This window comes from Crocodylus siamensis, chromosome 1 (assembly GCF_052110815.1).
Source record: "Crocodylus siamensis isolate JL-2025a chromosome 1, ASM5211081v1, whole genome shotgun sequence".
NCBI lineage: Eukaryota > Metazoa > Chordata > Crocodylia > Crocodylidae > Crocodylus > Crocodylus siamensis.
The window spans coordinates 25,903,174-25,924,778 of record NC_143395.1 but is presented as its reverse complement, the minus strand read 5'-3'; the positions used below and the strand labels follow the sequence as shown (position 1 = coordinate 25,924,778).

General features: G+C 46.3%; 1 protein-coding gene across 1 annotated transcript; it reads right to left on the bottom strand.

Annotated features, from left to right (window-relative positions):
* Positions 1–1,879: 1,879 nt before the first annotated feature.
* CYS1 (cystin 1) lies at positions 1,880–21,453 on the bottom strand. The gene is made up of 3 exons (XM_090032221.1): positions 21,232–21,453; positions 11,383–11,432; positions 1,880–3,377 (listed from the first exon to the last, which is right to left on the bottom strand). Exons 1-3 carry the CDS (start codon positions 21,451–21,453, stop codon positions 3,272–3,274), a joined length of 378 nt encoding a protein of 125 aa, XP_089888347.1. The 3' UTR covers positions 1,880–3,271.
* Positions 21,454–21,605: the final 152 nt, after the last annotated feature.

The following is a 21,605-nucleotide window of genomic DNA, read 5'->3' as shown; positions in this document are numbered from 1 at the left end:
TTGGCAACTGGGATTTGGGGTTGATGAAACTGGTTGCAGCCCCCTCTCCTTTAGTCCTCAGCTATGGGGTGCTGGAAGGCATACAGGGTACAGGCGCTGCCTAAAAGGCTGCACAAGAAGTGTAATATATATGGACCAACTGACTCTTCGAGCCACCGTTCTGTAGGGGATGTGATTGTTTTCTCAGTCTCACTTGCTCACGCAGTAAGCCACAGCTTCTCCTTCTTTGATTCTCCCTCGGTTCCTAGCTCACTTTGTTCCTGACTAGTTTTTCGAACCCTCAAAAAAAAAATCAGCTGGCCCACAGCCAGCCAAAGAAACTGCTCCAGAAGTAACCCCATTTCCCAGTTGCTCGGATAGATGCAGACAGGCAAAACAATTGTACTGGTTCAGGGGAGCTTGTGGTAAATTAGTACCATTTGAAAATACAAGATTTGAAAGTACTAGAATTCCTTTGTTTGCTACCCCCTGCGTGTTGCATCTTCCACGGGGCCCTTCTGCATGGGTCAAACTCTGACTTGCACCATGTCAGGAACTGAACACATGCAGTTTCCAAGTGTGCACAAACTTCCAAGTGTGGTGGCGGGTGATGGTGGGGGTTTTGGTTTAATTAACTGCCTTTTAAGAATTACTTTGCAACAGTTTTATCACAGAGTCTTCTGATGTCAATGTAAGGCTCCTGCCTGCAGCCTGTGTAACTAGGTCAGCTGCACTTAATGCATTCAGCATGGCCAGCTGAGTCCAGTCCCCTCCCTCCGATTGGTTCTGGTGCTGTTTTTAAGGAAATCCTTTGGCACCTGAGCCCTACTGCACAGCTCTCTGGTCTCAAGTGCCTGAGTGGCTCCTGTCTCACTAACTCCTCTGGTTTCCTGGCTCTTGACTCCTGTTACTCCCCTGGCTTGGTGTTTGAATTTTGGCTTAACCTTGACTCGCTTCCTGACCCCCTGATTCTCGTTAGTCCTCTGGCTTGGTTTCAGACTCTTGGCTTTGGATCCCGCCCCTTGCTTTGCAACACAGGGTTGTCCTCGGCTGCTTCTAGCCTGCAGTTCATCCCTGCAACCCTGCCAGTTCTCATTGCTGACTCCTCCCACTAGGCATGGCGCTCTTGTGAACCCTGACAGTTAATGTTTGTGCACATCAGCGAAGAAATCTTGTAAACTACTGCAAATCGCAAGAGTGAAGCTGGTCACGTGAAGTGTGCCTTGCTTTTCTCCTCTCAGCAAGTGTTTTTTTCTTCTTTAAATTAGATACTGCTTATAGTAACCAACAAGGCACTCATGTGTATTTAAATCTTGCAGTGTGTGGCATGTCCTATATAATTTTGTGTCAAAGGTTTTTACTAGGCTAGGGAGAATACTCAAAGGTGGAGAATATTTCATTTTCTTGGTCAGTATAAATAGATTTGCTCTAAATGTCACTCCTGTCCACAGCACCCTAGGCTGTTTCTGTCTCACAGGAGGATGATTTCTAAAATGATGGGAGAGATACATGGTGTAACCCGTATGTTTAGAGGACAGAAAAAATGGCTAGACAAGCTGCATTTTAAAAATAGGAATGTGTTCTGTCTTAGGAACAAATTCATATTGCCCTAGGAAGGTGGCTGTCATAAACTGGATAATGTTACCCAAAGTGCTAATAGAAATAAAATGGAAGGAAAAATCACTTTTCCTGCTAATCACTACCATCATTCTAGTATATAAGCCAGCTCTTGTTCTATTTTTTGAAACACTATTTCCTTTCCAACTGATCAGTAGAGGTTGTAGCTGCCTGATGCGACCCCTTCTGCTAGAATTCTCAAAGGTGCACTTTGTTCTGTCTTTGTATCCTTGGATATGACAACCTGAAGAATTACAGTTGGAGTGAAAGAAGATTGACTATCTCAGATCAACATTTTTGCCTTTATTAATAGGTACGTGAAACATAGATATATTTGTTTCTATTTCACAAATATCATATGCAAGCACAAAGGCAAGGTCAAACCTTAACATCCTAAGGTGTATCCCACTGTTTCCAGTAGCATTTATGTCATCAGTTTGCCTTATTCTCCTTGAAATTTCATCTGGCATGTTTTATATATTATCAGAGGAAAGAAATAAGGTATTTTTCTACTTCTGATATTAAACATTTGTATCATATTACAGTCCAGCGAAAATGCAGGAACAAATCTTAAAAATATAAGGATTCATTGTCTGTAACAATTGAAAGCCTGTGAATCTTTGGCTATTTAGGTTTTTTGTTTTACTTTTCAGTCTTCAGTGAGAAATGTGTTTTTCCTTGTAGATTAAGCATAATGGCAAAATGACATATAAACCAGAAGCAATGAATTCCAGTGAAGAAGCAATGATTTGTGAACTAAGGTCCTACATAACATTAAATCCCTTCTCAAAGTGGCTGTCCCAACAGCAGCAAAGATGAAGTACTGAATTTGGGTGTGTGTCACAATTTTCTGCTTTCCATGTAGGTTCTGTGTCCGTGAACAGTAGGTAAGAAGGTAGACAAGAATCTTGCCCTTTCAAGAAACAGGATTCATGACTATTTCAGACCCGCACCAATTCGGAAGAATGGAGCTAGCAGAAGGAGCCAGGGAGATATCCACAATTTGAACAAATCCCGCACCTATTATTTGATGTCAGTGCCTCACCCACTTAAAGAGTGCAATTTGAACCTTTACATTTTGGATGATGTATTTCCTCCTTGTGCGTGTATGTGTGTGGTCCGGGGGAGATGGGGCAGAGGGGAAGGAGGAGAGGGTGTGTGTTGGAGAACATTGAAGAAATGTTGGGTTAAATTTAGACCACATGCAAAGAACTGCAAATTGCATGCGTTAGGAGTGAATTTGCCCCACAACTCTTCAATGATGGTGTAGGTAAAGGTTCTACAATGTCTTGCCAAATGCAACCAAATGGTTTGCTGAATCTCTTGGAAAAGTAGTCTCTCAGAAAGGTACATCTTATTCTTTAAAATGCAGCAAGTCTTCACACACACGTACTAGTTAGAAACAGGCTTTTAAGTATTAGTTTGGAAAATGAAAATAATGAGACCTTGGTTTTTTCCACTGCATTGCTTTTGTTCAGCAGTCAGTGAAGTTGCTTCATGAATGGCCATCTTGCCCAGTGCATGCCAGAGATAACTTATTCACTGGCTTCAAAGTCATACCACACTGCCAGCACTCTGAGAGATAATATTCTCCCTCATATAACACTTGCCTTTTCCCCTTCAACAGTGCTTTTGCTCCATATATGCCCTAGAAACTTGTTCACAGCACTGGGTGTCAGCGACAGTACTCCCGCTCAATACTCGCCATGAGCTCTTCTTCAGAGTAATCATACGATATCGCGGACTGCCCCTCAGGCTTCTTGTTGTGCTGGACTGGACATCTGCAGGTTAAGAAAACAACATCTAGTTACTGTAAAAGAAAATCCAAGCTCTGAGACAGACTATAATCACTTAGATCTGTGAAAGACTGGGAGCAAGACACCTGGGTCTCCAGGCTTGTGTTCAAGAATGTCAGGAATCTCCTGCTCCCTCCCTAACAGGTCCTGTTCCCTTAAAGAAGCTGCTCCATTGTTTAACAGCAGAATCATTGCTTCAATACCTGGAGATAACAATTATTTCTCTAAATACCATGTATAGAATTACCTAAGTGATTTACAGCACAATTCCTCTGCCTGGGCCTGTAATACTAGGATAGCCTTGTGTGCTCTAAGGGACCAGGTGCAGCCCAGTAGGGTGTATGCAACTCATTCTCCCACATGTTTTCTGAGTTGTAGACTCAGTCACTCCAGTGCAGCACAGGAATGGGAAATAAGGTAAGGGACAAGAAAAGACCCATCCTTGCAGCTGGAGATGGGTGTTATCCAAGAAAGCCTGCCAGAGGCACGGGGCTTCCTAAAGGATCTTCCAACAGGGAGGAGAAATGGGGAGAAGGTGACTGCAGGAGTCTGCCAGATGATTTTGGGGCCTGTTGGAGCCTCTTTGGGGAGTAGGGACCTGCAACAGAATAAAAGGTGTATTCTGTTTTTTAATCTAATTTTAATCTAATCTGATTTTTCAGATCACCTCAATTTAGTAAGCAATATTGAATTCATCAACAACATTCTTATCTGAGAACATTATATAATCCTTGCTCTCATATCATTGTTCTCCATAGCCTTGAGCAAATCAATTGGTTTTGTAGCTTTTATTTCTCTACTTATAAAATGGCAATAGTGCTGCAAAGAGGAATGAACGTGTCTGAAGTACTGAGACTATTCCCAGAAGTTACTGAACTGCTTAGGAAGGTTTAATCTACAAGTGTTTTTGTTCTCAAGAAGCTGAACAAACACCTCCCTAAGATCCTGATTCTGACAATGACTATGGTTACATCTTGCTGGGCCTGGTAGTTAATTCAGTTTTCTTGTCATGTCTCTACACCACATTTGACCATTTTTTTATGCAAGCTCATGCTCGCTTATTGTACTTGACAAGGTCTTGCATTATACATGTGCCTTCAAGCACTGGGCATTGCAGCAGGTGTTGCATAGTGTGAGGCTCTGTGCCACACTCACAGGTGGTTGAACCAATGGTATAGCCCCATTTCTTCATTAGCTCCTTGGAGTGTCCGACTCAAGTGCATAGGCAGTTGAGACACTGCCACCTTTGCCGTGGTTCATAAACCCATGGTGGGAGACTTGGTCACTGCAATGTCCATGTTTTTTCGTGTCAGGTATTTTCTTCAGCCTCTTGTTCCACATTTGTAGTTGTGTCTCCTTGGATGTGGTATTGAGAGGTTGGGTGCTGGTGAGGAAGCTCCTGCATGATTTCAGATGTTTGTGTGCTGTGGGGTGGTCATACAGCAGATGTGTCACATCTTCAGTTTGTCTCCATTGTTCTGTCCTTCTGGCCACTACTCTTCTGATGTCAGGCAGAGAGATGCCAGCCAGCAGGTACACACTGTTTAGGATGGTAGGCTCAAGACATCTTCTGATGTATTGGCAGCTATCATTCAGGATGGGGTCAAGGTGCTTAGCATGTATAGATCTCTCTCATACAGGGTATGTATACTTGGCAGCAGAGAAGCTGAGAGCCAGAGCAGTGGCTTAGATGGTTTCTATAAGTAGGGTTTCTACCAGTATGCCAGTAGCAAGAGGAGGATCCAGGAAATTCTGGATCCCTTAGTGAGTGGGGGAGGCAACCTTGTGACAAAGGATGCAGAAAGGATAAAGTACTCAAAGCCTATTTCACCTCAGTCTTCACAGGCAAGGTCAGCTCCCAGATTACTACATTGGGCAGCACAGTTTGGGGATGAGGTAAGCTGCCAACAGTGGCAAAAGGACAGGTTAGGGACTATTTAGAAAAGCTGGACATACACAAGTCCGTGGGGCCAGATGGGATGTACCCGAGGGTGCTGAGGGAGTAGACTGATGTGATTCCTACACACACACACCTCTCCTGCTCTTGGCCCCCCCAGAGTACCAGCACGGGCCTTGTGCTCCCGCAGTCTGGCAATGCAGCCGGGGGCCACATGGTGCTGGAGTGGCAGGTGGGAGGGCAGGGAAGCAGTGAAAGCTGCAGCAGGCAAAGGCTTCTGGGTGTGTGGGGAGATGGGGTGGGAGGGGCCTGGGGGTGGAGTGGGGCTGGACTGGCCTTGCTTCTGAGTCCCGCTGGCTTCCTCTGGGTCCTACTGCCTCTGGCTCCTGTCATCTTTGACAGGCAGCCAGGAGCAGATTAATATAAATTTTCTAAATATTTTAGGGGCCCCTCAGGCCAGATAGAATGGCCTGATGGGTCAAATCTTGCCCGCCACTGATTTAGAGTGACCTAGACAAATTGGAGGACTGGGCCAATAGAAATCTCATGAGATTCAATAAGTACAAGTGCCAAGTCCTGCACTTAGGACAGAACAATCCCATGCACTGGTACAGTTCGGGGGCTGACTGGGTGGGCAGCAGCTCTCCAGAAAAGGATGTGGGGGTTACAGTGAACAATAAGCTGAATGTGAGCCAGCAGTGTGCCCTTGTTGCCAAGAAAGCTAATGGCATACTGGCCTGCATTGGTAGGTGTGTTGCCAGCAGGTCAAGGGAAGTGATTATTCCCTTCTGTTCAGCACTGGTGAGGCCACATCTGGAGTAGTGTGTTCAGTGTTGGGTCCCCACACTACAGAAAGGATGTGGACAAATTGGGAAGAGTCCAGTGGAGGGCAACAAAAATGGTGAGGGGGCTGGGGTACCTCCACTTCTGAGGAGAGGCTAAGAGAACTGGGCTTATTTAGTCTAGAGAAGAGGAGACTGAGAGGAGGTTTAATAGCAGCTTTCAACTACAGGTTTCCTTCACCAACCACAGTTTTGCCAACCACAGTTTTGTGTATCCATGCCTAATATACTATATACCATTTTGGCTACCACAGTATACAGTTTTGAGTAACCACAGTTTTCCATGTCCACACATCAGTATACCACCTGCCATTTTATCCATAAGTCTCTTGTCTTGCCAACCACAGTTTTGCCAACCATGGAAACTTTCAGGAACCTAACCCCAATGGTTGGTGAAGGAAACCTGTACCTGAAAGGTAGGGGGGAGGCTTGAAAGAGGATGGAGCTAGACTGATCTCAGTGGTGACTGATGATGATGGAACAAGGAACAATGGTCTCAAGTTGCAGGAAGGAAAGTTTAGGTTAGATATTAGGAAGAATCTTCTCACTAGGAGAGTAATAGAATACTGGAACAGGTTACCCAGAGAGGTTGTGGATTCTCCATCCTTGCAGGTTTTAAGACCTGGCTGGGCAAAGCTTTGGTTGGGATGATCTAGTTGGGGATGGTCCTGCTTTGAGCAGGGGTTGGAGTAGATACCTCCTGAGGCCCCTTCCAGCCCTCATTTTCTATGATTCTGTGGTTGAGGAGCTAGCTCCCCATTTCAAGTTGATGAGCTTATATAAAATGTTGTTCTGAGTGCTCACCTTTGCTTTTGTTTTCATGATGTGCTTTTTGTATGACAGAGTTCAACTGAGGGTGACTCCAAGGTAAACTGGGTTTGAACAGTCAGACAGTGGGGTCCCGCAACATGTAATGTGTTAAGCTGGTGGTTGGCCTCATGGTTTTTCAGGTGGAAGGCACATACTTGTGTTTTCACTGGGTTGGTATGTAATTGGTTTTCAATGTAGTATGAGGTTAGGCCAATTAGTGCCTCAGAGATTTTTCAACATGGTCAAAGCCAGTGTTTTGGGCTGTTATGCACAGATTGTCTGCATAGACAAAACATGTTGTTTCCAAATCAGTTGGTTGGTCATTCATATAAATGTTATATAACAGCAATACAAGTATGCTTCCTTGGGGGGGGTCATTAAACTGTTTCCTCCTTCTGCTTCATTCAGTGTAATGTGGGTTTTGGTGAGGCTAGTTTTTGTGACTCCAATGGTGGGGAAAAAACAAAAGGAAAGAGACAATTTCTTCACATTTTTATGTACTTGGTTCCTGAGTAGGGAAGAGATATCAAATGGCATGGTGCCATTCCAAGACTCATTAACTAGTGTCTGTAGACTTCCTGAAGTCCTGTGAGGATAAAATTGAATGGTGTACCAATTGCATCTGCCAACTAAAATCATATGGGAAGCTTGCATGCTGAGTAGTCAGAACCAGGTAGGATGCATTGATGAGAATCATAAGTGAACAAACCTAAGAATTCTTCTCTAACACTAGACTATATTCAGTTTTCAAAATAGGCAGTATTGAACACATGCATGGTATCCCTGGGAGGCATGTATACCTCATGAGCAGTTGTTTCATGGTTACCTAGAAGCAGTTTTCAGCATGGAGGGGTAGTGTACATTCTTCTGTAGCATGCGGAGTTATCCTCGCCCTAGGATGCTCTATGCATACATTAACCAATTACTTCTTTACCATCAAAGTGGCATGGCACTGGCAATGCCTTTGTCTCCCCTGCTTCTACTTGTGGCTTGCTGTAGGGCATTCTTGGTGTTTCTGGTTTTGTGCTTTATGGTCCATAAAGAGTGGAAATTTTTTTAGGGATCCCTGGTAAATGTTTGCTTGTGAATACAGGGAATTGGACTCAGTGGCCTGGGAGGCCCATTCAAATCTTGTGCTTCCTGTGTAGACCAGCTGGTGATCAACTGGTATGACATCATGTGGGTTTCTGAAAAGAAAGGCAATTTACTCATAAGGCACATTGGCAGAGCCATAGATGGTTGCAATCTGTATTTAGCAAGCAGAGGCTTCAGCTGATTCCTCCATTCAGTTTCCTTCTTTTGACAGAGTGGAAATAATTGGATTTTCATGCAGTAATTAGTCTGGGAAAATGCTTGAAATCAATGCCCAGAAGATGGAAACATGTAGCAACCAAAAGGTACAAATACTTTGCAACAGTTGTAAAAAGGAAATGTAGAAATCCAACTTAAGCCTACAACTGGCACATGATGTATTGATTACATCCCCCCATGCAACAGGCCCTCCACTAGGTTTGTATTAATGTTGAATGATGGATCAGGAATAGAGCCCCAGGCAAGATTTCTAAGACTCCATTTGAAGACTCACAAAAGGTTCACTGTTTATCTCACTCTTTACATAGTATTTTTCCCCCTAATTATTCCTGGTATCTTGGCCTTCAGCAGTGACTTAAGGGTGACAGAAAATCTCTTTTAGTATAAACCAAACTTAATGAAAAACCAAACTTACTGTCAACTTAAAAAGTCACATGCTCACATCCAATGAACAACCAGGACTGAACTGAAAACTAATGAAGGGAGGGGATGATTGCCTGGAAAAGACAAGAAGCTGCTTAGTCTTTACTGTATTTACCTCCCTCAGTGTGAAAACTTCTGGAGAATACAATAGGGATGAAACCTATAGGGTTCCAGAGAAGTATAATATGGTCCTGCAGATATTATTTGAAAACCTAAATAGCTGAATTGTCTGGTCTACTTAGAGTTGCCTAAAATAGCCAGTGATAGCTAACAGAGGGTTTTTCTTATGTAAGGGAACTCTTTGCTAGAAGAGAGCACTAACAACCAGTCTGCACCAGCCACATGGGTAAACGAGAGAGATGTTCTAGGTGCTGGACATGGTGTGTAGAGGGCATGGTGGAACAGAACTGCACTGTGCCCAATACTGAAATGATGGCAGATGTTAGAGCAGGCCCCCAGGTGCTCCCACCAGGGCCAGGTGTGAAAATGAGGGAAGCGCAGCTGCTTTCAGGCAGTCTTGTGTTCTGTCTATTCAATCTAATTGATAACTATTACATATTCTGTCCTGGAAAAGACTAGATCAACACATCTGGGAGAAAGTAATACAAAATACAGCTGCTCAATGGGATGGATAAATCTGAAGAGCAGTAATGTTGAAGGGGGGAAAGCATATAAAGAAGTTTGCAGTGTAGCAGGTTTTTTAAAAAATGGAAGGGCTGGGGGGGTGGGGGACCAATGCAGCTCCATCAGGCATAGATGCCTTCTTACCAAAACATATTGACAGTTTGGAGGGAATGTAAAGAACAGAAACAAAAACCATCCATGAGCTGAGTAGAATGACTTCAGAAAAAAAGAAAGAAGTAGACATATTTAACTGGCTAATGTCAGCTGTAGAAGGGGAACAGGAAAACAGTCTAAATGCTGCTGCAGCAGGTTCAAAGATACTAGGGTAGGTGAAAATATAATTTACTTTCTATCAGCTTAAGGCTTCCTAAAACTGGTAGAGCAGAGACAGTGGTCTAGTACATGTAAGGCCCTAATTTTTCCATCACAGACATGCAGCTGTTACATATTTCACCCATCTCTCCATATCACCCAAAGATTCTCTAGATTTTCCTTTAGGAGAATTTTCCACAATAAGCCATTTTATGTATTGAAACTTCAGTGATCTTTTTTGCAATTAAAAATATGAGAGAGAAGCACTTTTCTGCCAGAGGCTTAAAATGGTATGGATTAGCTAGAGCCTGTAGCTTCTAAGCTCCACTTGGGAATATTTAGACTGAATCTTTGCCAGGACAGGTCTCTTAAAGGTTTAGCAACCATTCCAAGACAAATCAGATGACAAAGGACAAAGTAAAGCATTGTGAAGGTAGGGCACAGGGCAGCAAGGGTGCTGGAAGATCTCAGAAATTATTTGCATTGAGGACTCCTGCATGAACTTTCTGCCTTGTCCCTGATCTCTGGAGAGGGAAGTGGAAGAGAACGTGGCTCCCTGAACACTTCAGAGAGGAAGACTCTAATCCATTTCAATTTCCTGCTGACTCAAAAGAAAGAGCTGCTGAACCCAGGGCAGGAAAAAAGGTTTCACTAGCAGGTGAGCTCCTCTTGTCACATCCATCAGTAGTGTTCATTCAGAGTAGGTGACACAGTCTGACAGCCTGGGTTTTCAGTTCACAAGGATTCTAGATCAGTCTAGAGAAATGAGGCTGCTTAAAAAATGGAGAGGACTTAAAATAAAAACCCATACTGTTTGGGGAGAGAGGGTGAGATATTGAGGCCTTTCAGTTTCATCAGGGTCCCATTAAAACACACATTTGACTTATTTCCAGGGCTCTTCCCTGAAGGCTGTCGTAATGGAGCAGACTGCATTTTTGCTAACGGAAATACTATTTCATTCTTCCTCTCCTCTCCTGCTCTGCAGACACCCACAAGTTTATTCCAGCCAGCCTTCTTTGTACATCCCAGCTGCTTGAGCCAAAACACTGAGTATCTTCTCTGTAACTGTGCAACTGAGGGAATAAATATGAAGATGAAAGAAGTAACCCTGCTGGAAGTGTGATGACGAGGTGGCTCAGCTCACCTGAGAGCCACTGAAAATCCTTTGCCCATCCTTGCCTTCCTGCAAGTATTGTTTGCTGCAGTCTGCACCCAGCCAACAGTGCTGATGCGAGTAAATGTTTGCTTTGGCCACCAGATGGACCAGAGAAGCCTGTGCATACAGCACTCCTACACCTGCACTGTGGGTATCTATCCTTTCTTCCATACGCCATGTCTATATGAGACACTAACTGTGCAGTAGCTCGTTTACTACTGCGCAGCAACATCATGTGGCAGGAAGCATGACATGACACGACACTACTGCATAGTCAGCATCACCTAAAAGTTGTTCAGCGATGCTACTGTGCAATAAGTCCAATTACTACACAGTCATTTAGTACCTGTTCAGTCAATTAGTAGTATTTGTATAAATAAGTACTGCCCCACCACTTGTTTATACAAGTACTAAATGACTGCAGTAATGACTGTGCAGTCAGCATCTCATATAGACACAGCCATAATGGAGTAGAGAACAAAGAAAGGGCCTACTCTATCCTGAGACATGCAACATACAGGCTATGAAGCTGATTAGTGAAATAGTAACAAAAATTGTCACCTGTAAAAGGGAAGTGTGCTGTCTGAAAAACATAAATACTCATGCACTACTTACTCATTGGTGAAGTTGCTTTTCTCTAGGTCTGGTGTGCTTCTTGTTATGGCCTTGAAAAGAACAAATGTCACAGGGTTAGTCTATGCAAAATAAAACATCAGCAAATCCATAGTTACCTTTGTACACAAATGACCTTGTTCATCTTGCCAAACAGCCCAAGCAACTTCAGGGAAGGTAGGGCTCCTAGTCTACCCCCACTCCCTGCATTGTTCTGCTGATGCTGTTGGGGTCTCCTGGGCCCCCTCCCTCCTCCTGCTTCTATTTCCTGCCCCTGGGGACAGCAGACAGTCTGTGGGGCTGAAGGAGCCCACAACTCAGGGTTTGGCAGGACCTGGGGCCACTTGTGGGGGGTGGGAGCCCCACTATGGTTCAGTGCAGGGTGCTGACATCATGGCATGGCAAAGGGTAGCACCTATGCAGCATAGCATGTGGGCACCATAAGCGTGCAGTGGTACTGGGTCCATGTGGCACATGGCTTGAGGGGCAGGCGGGGGTGTGCAGCCCATATGGTACGTGGCTGGGGGGCTAGGGCTCATGGCCACTCAGAAATTGGACAGCCCTGGTCTAAATCACCCCAAGACAAACATCTGCCTAAGCTGTCCTATGAATCCCCCTCCCTTTTCCATGATGGAGAGAAAACACTGTCATCCTTTGCTGTTGCCTCTGAGGGAAGGCAACACTGGTCTCCTTATGCTGCAAACCCACTGTAACACAGTTGAAACTTTCACCACCCTCTACCAGCAGCGATGAACCTGATCCCAGTCCACAGCAGTGCACACACCATAAGCCCTGCATTCCAGTGACAGTAGGATCCATCAACACCAAATGGAGATGCACACTTCCAGCAGCTGTCAGTGTTACAACTCTCATCACAGCAAGAACATAGCCAGGGGTCTTCCATCCCAGCACTTTCCTGAGGGAGGAGGGTGTGGGGTGTTTAAATTATACAATGGATGTTTTTCCTGTGGCTGTCTCTTCCACATTGTGAGATATATTGTTATGTGGGCAGAGGAGAAAATCAATTAGTCATGAGGACTGAGTTAGCAGAACTTGCCGCTCACTGCAAAATTAGATCCTACCTCTATGAGGATCTTCTAGCAACAGTACTTGTTTCTCAAGAGAAATGTTTTTTGGAGTATGTAGGCATCTACCAACTGTTCATCTATTGCATCAAGGAAAACTATGGGAGAGTGAAAAGAGAAGAAAGCAAACTACAGTTCACACTTTCCCAGTTCTGTCCTTTGACTCTGCTCTCCATTGACTCAAGATGAGCAAATAATGGAGATTTGTAATGACCTGGTTAAAGTGATTTTAGCAGAAGATCAGGACATGGCATGAGCTGTCACACAGTGTATGGCATAGAACAGGCATAATGAAAACTAATCACATCCCAGGGTGCTCACATTAGAGGTGATATATGCTGCAAATGCAGCAGATAATTTGTGTCTGTGTTTATATGGGTTAAGATGATGCACATTACACAGGCCTCCCCATCCTACAGCTAACTGAAATATCACAGGGTTGTGAGTGAGGCCTGCTTCCTGCAAACAGGACAATGAAAAGTTAAGTAAATTCAGCATCTCATTACTGCAGTTTACAGCCATCTTTTTATTACTCATCCAGACCCCAGTGAGTCTCCTCCTTGTTTTTTTCCATTCTATTTTCAGCTTAGGAAGGAGGTTTTGGCATAGAAATCATTATGACTCAGTACATCAGACACATTGTGTAGTAGAACTCCTCTGAAGTTAGTATAACTATTGCAGTAGGAAATCTGGCCTAATGTGTGACCAGCTGGGCCAACGTGGATTATGGCCAAGCTGAATCCCAGACAGTAAGGAGGGCACTCATGGCCTCTGGGAACACTTCCCACCCATCTTCAGCAATATCAGTGGAGCAACTGGGGAGTGTTAGCGATAGACCCTGGAGGATGTGTTGCTCAGAATATAAAGAGGAATACAGGGAGGTCACAGATTATCCCTTCTTTTCTGCCAAAAACCTTCAAAACATTTTAAGGAGTCTCCTAAGGACTCTACTCTCTAGTTTTGCTTTAGATCAGCAATCAGTTTCAGGGACAGCAAAATGAACCACACTCTTAGTCAAGGTGAGAAAGTGATACTGGTAGAAAACAAATTACCTATGCAGCTGGGTATGCTACCTTGAGCATACTACCAGTTTTAACTAGAGTGCAGCACAGCTGGGCTTTGCAGATGACATCAGTGTGGCACGACGGCCCCTAGGGGTGCTGTGACCTCACCTACCTGTGCCAACTTGGGTCTTGAATGCACCCCGTCTCGCCCACCACGTCTTGATCTTATATTATTAATGGGAGGCTGCCTTCCTGCCCACTGTGGCATGGTGCCCGCCTTACGATGCCGGGACCCTACTTGATGCCCTTTATTCCCCCCTCTCCTGGGGCCTGCTCCAATATCCATGCCCTCTCCCAGGGCCTGCTCAATGTACACGCCGCGCTCCCACACACTTGTCCCCAACCGGTGCTTCTCTTGCACAGATAGTGCCCTACTGAGGTCTGTGCCTCGCACTCCTCCCCCATCCACACTGGGGCCTCCTGTGCCTGACTCGGGCTTCCCAAGGTTGGGGCTCAGGCAGCCTTAGCCTCACCTGGCCCCCAGACCCACCTTCTTGGGCCTATGCCCCACTGGGGCTCTTCCCAATTGGGGCTTGTCCCGATATCACCCCCACTGGGCTGAGGTCAGGATACCCCACTAGCTCAGACTCACCTTCCTGGGCCTACGCCCCACTGGGTTTCTGCCTACACTGAGCTCCTCCCAAAGCTGCCCACACTGGGCCAGGGTCAGGACACCCCCACAACACAGCACCCTGTGGCACCAGCAACTCCCCCTCCACCAGGGAGCTCCCCTGAGGCCTCCTCCACCCCCACAGCCTCACCCAGTCCTCCGGTGTTACTCACACACCCCAAATAGAAACTCAAGACCACAAGCCTACCAGCTGAGACACAAAATAAGCCTCCTGGCTATAACATACACTCCTGTCAGGGTTCTCTCCCCCCATCTTGTCATGTAGACTCAGCCTGCTGCGCTGCACTGCTGCTCCTCAGACTGCCAGAAGAGAACTGGCCCTGGCCTTAGCCTCCTCTGTTTATAAAGGCCAGGCCCTGCCCCCTGGCAGTCAGCTGACCCAATTAATTACCATAGCAACTGGCAACTGCTGCCCTAATGAGTGGCAGCTAAACCTATTTACTACTATTCAGTATCAGGCAACCTAGTGCATCAGCTCTTTAAAAGTGGCATTGTTACTGGTTAAGATTTCAGCTCAAGTCACTGTTTCCTGGACTGGTTGGTGATGTTTCAGACTTTTATAAAAAATACTAGTTTGGGATCCATTGAGGGTGTGGGGGTGAGAAAGACAGAGTGACACTGAGCTTGGAAATACCCAAATACCAACCTGGAGCTACACAGTTTGAGAATCTGAATTTCTTTGGATTTTTCATCAGACTTTTCCCTCCCAGCTAGGAGCTTTCAGAATCACAGATGTTAGGTCTGGTAAAGACCTACTGATTAGGTCATCCAGTTCCTCTCCCAGCCAGTGTTCCCTTACGGGACATATTCTAGTCTTATGAATATGGAATGAGAATGACTTGTCTCGAGATTTCTTTTGAGCATTAATAGCATTTCTTAGAAATGCTAAAAACCAACTTTTAATAGCACTGAATCAAAAAGTAAATTATTTTCACCATGAAACATAATTCAGCAAGAGTAGAAAAGTAATGCTATTGTAATTTCTGTTTGAAACTAATTTGGTATGATATTAAAAAGCATGTCTATGCACACACACACATATTTAAACAATGAGGAATCTTCTTCTAGACTTCCCGTATGAAATAAAAGACGTAATCAAGAATAAGCTAACCGACCACAAGGTGACACTGTTTCACACTAATCTACTAAAAGAGCATTTATCTGGATGTAAAAAACAGGCAATGCCTTTCTTACCAAACCCGATTTTAAAAAGATGCATTAAAATTATTTGAAATATGTTTATTATTCATTACATGTTTTACATATGTGTTATTGCAGGTAGGAGCATTGAAGATAGGGCAGGATGTCACCTTAGAACAGTGGTTCTCAAATTTTTGAACCTCAAGGTGCTCCTACATAACTTCATTTATGTGGCCAAAGAAGGTTAAGAACCACTGATCTAGCTGGTGCCATGTGAAGGCAGCAAGGGCAGAACCTAACCCTACCATGTCCTGCTCTTTCCATTGTTTGTTCCCCTCACCACCCCCCTCCCGTCTGCACCTGATGGGGCAGACCCCGTCACTGAAGCTGCTCCTGCAGGGTCTCACACACTGATGACCACCCCCATGGCTCCTCTCACCGGTCCCAGTAGGGTGGCAGAAGTGGTGGGAGGTGGGTTTCAAAATGTAGCTCTGGTCCCATGTCTGCCCCTTCATCCACCCACAGCAGAGTACACTGCTGGGAGCATGGGGGTAGCTGACACAGGCTGCCAGGGGGTGAGGGAGGGCATCGGTAGTCCCTAGAGGAGCAGCTGCAAGCTCCACTGAGTAACTGGGACAAATGCAGGGCACTGGATAGAGGGGAGAAAGCATTTACTTCCTCACACAGGGACCAGGCAGCATGGCACGCCTAATGGGATCTGTGCTGTGGCACCCCTGTTGAAAATCGCTGCCTTGGGACACCTATACACATGCCCAGCGCCTGCTCCAATGCATTCGAATTAGAACGTATCAGAGCAGACTTGATTAATCGAGTCTGCTGGATCATTCTAACTCAACTGCTCCAGCACCCTCGGCGTCAGCATCCCCACATTTCAAAATGGTGGTGGGGGCGCTTTAACTAAAGCTTGTTGAATGAGCTTAATTAAAGTGCCCCCACTGTCATTTTGAAGCATGGGACACTGAATACATGAGACTCTGGATGTTTTAATTAAAGCGCTTCCCGAGTGCTGCTCTAATTAAAACGCGCCCCCCAATGGAGCATGTGTAAAGACACCCTTAGAGATTAACTGGTTCAGAGTTTTCACAGCATCAGACAATGTAAGGTGCTGCCTATGAAAGGTCATGCTTCTCTGAACCAGTTAGTCTCTGAGGTGGCACCTTGTCCTACCTTCTGCCTGACTTCACACTAACACTGTTAAAACTACCTCTGTGCATGTAGGATGATGCAGTTAAGTAATCATTTTCTGTCTGTATTCAGCAGGAGCTACAGCACTGCAGAAAAACCTAACAAAAACACTGACATCCTATGAAGGGTGATAAATAAGGCTATGGTATCACCAGTCCTTTCTTGTTTCCAAGGAGAGCCACTGCAATGTACTGTAATATGGCACAATTTGCAAAACCACAAATATTCTCTTTGACTTGAGCAAAGAAAAGTGAGACAAAATCCTCAGTGTAATAGTTGTGGACAAAGGAGTGCTGAGATTTAAAAAAATGAATGTTTAACACTGTGAGTGTAGTTCAGGGTCTAAAGGGAATAGGTGGTCAGTACAACTGGGGGTTTGGTGATAGAGTTGTCATTTGGAGATGCTCCTTTACTAGGATACAGAGGTGGGAATTGGGAGATGGTCTCTCAGTTCAGCTAGTTAGTCAGAGGCAAACACAGGGGGTGTGCAGAGGTCATCTACTGCTTCACAGTACAACTTATCTAGTTCTTCTCATTCACTGTGGCTGCTTACAGATGTTAAAAAAAGGAACAAAAAACTGGTGTTTTATTTTAAACTTGGTGGACTCCCACACCAAGCCCAGCACATGGCGAGAAGAGGCAGTGCATTAGTTGGACGCAGCTTGTCCAACGTCTGTATACATTGGGCACTTTAGTGGGGCTTTTTTGACACCTTTATCTAATAACTGATTGAATCAGCTTTAGATAAAGGAGCCAAAAAGACCTGCTGAAGCACCCAATCTATACAGACACTGCGGAGCTGGGTCAAAGTAACATGCTGCTTCTTTTGGTAAAGTACATTTTTTAAACGTCTGTAAACAGCCTGTATGGCTATGATTATTGAATCTGGTGATTGCTACAGAGTCTATTCCAGACTGCTGCTGGCCTCAGATTCCCCATCTGTCTAATCTGACTGAGGGCACCAGGACATATTGGAGAAGTGCTTTGAAACAACTAAGAGAAAACCACTTGTAAGTGCTAAGCATTAACTAGGGCACCTAAGTTTGATAAACTTTTAAAAAATAGCAGTTTCTTTCTTTTTTTTCTCAGCATCTGCCTGGTCCATAGGGTAGTGCTTCCAAGTTTCTGTCAATTAAAAAAACTAACTGAGGCTCACATGCAGCCACTGATGCCAGGTATACCTTTGCCAAGGTATAGCTAGGAAATACATGCCTCAGTAGTCAAGTTCTTGTCAAGGCAAATTTCCCCCTACCACATGGCAGAAGTCTCTCTTCTCTCAACCTCCCCAGGAGTGGATCCAGAGGGGATGCAGTTGCATGGTCATACCTTAATTTCAAACCAGGCAGAGGAAGCAGTGCTAAGGACTTTTTAAAGTCCCCAAGTAAGAATTCCCCCGCCCCTAGGACCTCCTTCCTTCCCCTCCATGCTGAGTGGCACCTCCCTCCTCTCCTCTGCTCACCCACTGCTGCCACTGTCTCCAACTGCCCCAGGGGCAGGGAGAGCTCCAGAGCCACTCCTGTCCCACTTCAGTGGGATTACATGGGGAGCCAGGCTCAGCCAGGGACAGTGGCCGTTGCAGGCAGGTGCCGGCAGTGGGAGCCCACCTGCTACCGCTGCTATCCCTGGCTAAGCTCAGTTCTCCATGCAGCCACTCCCCACAGCCCTAGCTAGAACAGGGCAGGAGCAGCTGGGACTGTGGTGGGCAAGCAGGTTCCCTTCCTGTAAGTAGAGAGGCTGAGAATAAGAATGGGAAGGGAAGTGCTGCTGAGCATTAAGGAGAAGTGACTGGGTGCCAGAAGAGGAAGGGGGAATTTTACCTGATTCAGAGACTTTTTTAAAAAGTCCCCAGATGCATGGTCAGCCTGCCCCAGTTGAGAGGGAAGGATGGGAGTGGGAGTGCAGCCACCCCTGCAGTGCCAGTCACTGCTCCCACACCTCTTTTTAAAATCCTGGATTGCCCTATGCACCTACTCAACCCAAGTTCGGTCCTGCCTTGCCTCCAGGTTGAAGGGACAGCATTTGCTTGTCTGACTTCAGCTTACTTTTCTGCTGTAATGTCTTTTTCACCCCCATTCTCTCACTTCCATCACTATCTTGCTCTATTTAAACCCTACATGTGCAAATACCATATGCCCTATATCAGTGGTCTCTAACCTTTTATGATGAACATCATTTTTTGGCACCCCAGGATCAATTATTTGGATGTGAGAGTGAAGAGCTCACTGGTCAAGTACATGGATGACACCGAGTTACAGAGAGCATGGCCCCGCCCTCCCCCCCAACAAGCTGCCTGGGCTCTGACCCCACTCACCCAGCCCAGCCCAGGTGGCAGGGGGCAGGGGGCATGGCTCAGCCCAGCCATGTGCATCCTGCTGCTACGGATCGTGGAGCCTCTGACAAACTGAGATAGACTGTCAGAGACTCCATGATTGGGATCGACTGGTTGGTGACCATTGCTCTGTATGATTATGAACCTTTTTCTGTCTTTATTACCTAATCCCTTTTCTTCCCTTAGTTTGCTATAAGTAGGGGAAGTCACAGGAGTTACCATTCTTTGATGGGAAGAACTCATTAATGGAGGAGTAGCCAACAAGATCATGAGAAGCTGCCTTCAAAAGCTCTGAAGAAGAGCAATAAAATGTATTCTCAGTTAAGCAAACATAATCATCTTTTCCAGACTTATTATATGGCCAGCAAAAGAGTGGAGCAGGAGTGCACTTTGTATGATGAGCTGAACACCTACACAGCCTAAGTAACTGCATTTTTTCTTTTGCTTTTAAATAGTTTCACTTGGTCTTTTCTCTCAGGCTGTCTGATTTCTTGGACCCTGAAGATCTAGATGGGTAAGTCCATGATGGTCTTTGACTGGAGTCCTGTTACTTCAGATTTAGGATGGCTGCAACAGTATCAATTAAAGAATAGCCTCAAAGGATGGAAAAACCTACAAATCTAACCAGAGATTTTCTTCCACTTCTTTGGAAACTGCTGGTGGTGATATTTTATCTTCCTTCAAACAGTTTGTCTCGAAAGGAATGGGTGCTTTCTTCAATTGTATTAGCACAACTGAGTTAGATGAATATGGCTGGAAAGCCCTTGGAACAGCCCTGTCTATGCTGGCCACCAGCACCGTACCTAGACTCCTGGTGGCCCTGGGCGAACTTTTAGTATCGGGCCCCCCTTTGCCAGACATAATGATAATAATAAATTTAAAATTACCATTTTTGGGCCCCCTTTCTGTTTGGGCCCCAGGCAGCCACCCAATTCACCCATGCCTGTGTCTGGCCCTGCTAGCTACCACCTCTGGAGTTGTGGTAGCTTGTTGTACTGTTCATGGGCTACATGCCACCCATTTGTGGTCTCTTGGTGAACCTCATTTTCCACAGACTGGGTCTCTAGACAGCTTGAAACCAAGGAAGGTATGAACAAAACTCCATTCAGCCGAGTGTTTTAGCAGCAGCTGGACAAAGAGATTTCTAAATGCCTCAAGTTAGTGGACGGCACCACATAACTGGTGTGTGCTCTCCTCAGCTAAGCACAACCGAGTGATCTCAGCTATTTCAGCATTGCTTGCACTGTTGTGGTTTGCCAGTTCTTAGCATTTCACTAAACCATGCTCTTACAGTTTAACTTTGCCATACTTATTTTTGTAGAAAGAAAACCTTTTATTGCCTACCAGCCATAGCTTGCTATAATTTATGAATCTGTTGGGTTCTTAATAAGAACAGACCACATTTTAAAGTACAGCCATTTAAAAATACTGATCCTATCCTGACTTGGCCATGTTCAGCTGGGTTGGTTTGATCCTTTTTGAAAATACTAACATTAATATTCCAGCACAATGATGGAACAAAAATGTACATCCATTTCATCCAACTCTTACTCAAATGAGTAAAGCTTAAAGCAGTGAAGTTGGTGGGGTGGCTCACATAGAGAAACTGCTCACCAAGCTCTGAATCTTATAATAGGGGTGTTTTTGAGTTAGTCAAGCCATGAAAGCGCATGAAACCACAAGAGCTCTGTTTTTTTCCACATCTAAAACTTGCTCTGCCAAAACAAGGTTTTAGTTTGAAGGCTGTCTTTTAATAGGACTTATATATAAAGTTTCCATGGTGATCCTGGCCAAGTTTCCTAACAGAAAATGTACTTTATATCAACCTTATCATGCTCCCTTGGAAATAGAGTAGTTTGACAATGGAAATGAAGATCTTTTAAAGAGAGAGACCATCTCTCATGGCACGAAGCCCAGCTGTATCTGCTGTGGAAGCCACAGGGGAAGCCTGCCATTTCCTTCCTTGGGGTCCCTCCCTTCAGCCCTATCATCTTTGTGGTGGGTCTTGCAGCTCTTTTAAATCACCAGCCAAAACAGGGCTGTCCCCAGAGCCGGCATCAAGGGTGCTGGCGCTCGTGGCATCAAAAGGGGCTGGAGAAGTTGAGTTGCCTCGGCAAGCTCCGCCTCACCCGGCCCGCGGGCTGCGAAACCCCGAAGGAGTTTTCAGAGGACAAGCTCAGCCGAGGTCCGGGCGGGTCCCGGCTGTCCCGGCAAGGGGCCCGGGGCCGCCTCCTGCCTCCCGGGAGCCGGGGCCGGGGCCGGGGCGCGCTGCCCGGCGGGCGGGCGCGAGGAGGCTGCGGGCGGGGGCTTTGCCAGGGGCACACGAAGGCGCTTCGGCTCCACAGCAGCCCGTGGGTGACAGGGCTGGGCGGGGCCGGGCTGGCGCGGGGCACCTACCGGCTGGGCCGCGGGCAGGGCGGGCGCGGCCGCCTCCTCGCACTCCGCCAGCACCTCCTGCAGCAGCCGCCAGTCCGCGTCCTCCGCCGCCGCGTCCTGCGCGCCGGGACTGCCGCCCCCGGCCCCGGCCCCGGCCCCGGCCGCCGCCGGGCTCCCGCCGGCCCGGCCCGGGCTCCCGGGGGCGCCGCCGCGGCTCCTCCGCCGGCTGCTGCCGCTGCCCATAGCCCGCTCCGCGCTTCAGCCGGCGGCCGCGGGAGGCGCAGCCCCCCGGCTCCCCGCGGGGCGGGCCCGCGCCCGGGCCCTGGAGGGGGCGCACGTGGCGAGGGGCCGCTCTGGGCTCCCCCGGGAGAGCAGACAGGAGCGCCCGCGAGGCC

Bases quoted from the DNA above. Each gene is read 5' to 3' on its own strand.
- CYS1 (XM_090032221.1), bottom strand. From the start codon at position 21,453: ATGGGCAGCGGCAGCAGCCGGCGGAGGAGCCGCGGCGGCGCCCCCGGG. The intron at 11,433-21,231 runs GTAGGTGCCCCG...GTTCTTTTCAAG, and splicing joins CCCTGCCCGCGGCCCAGCCG to GCCATAACAAGAAGCACACC. The intron at 3,378-11,382 runs GTAAGTAGTGCA...CTTAACCTGCAG, and splicing joins AAAAGCAACTTCACCAATGA to ATGTCCAGTCCAGCACAACA.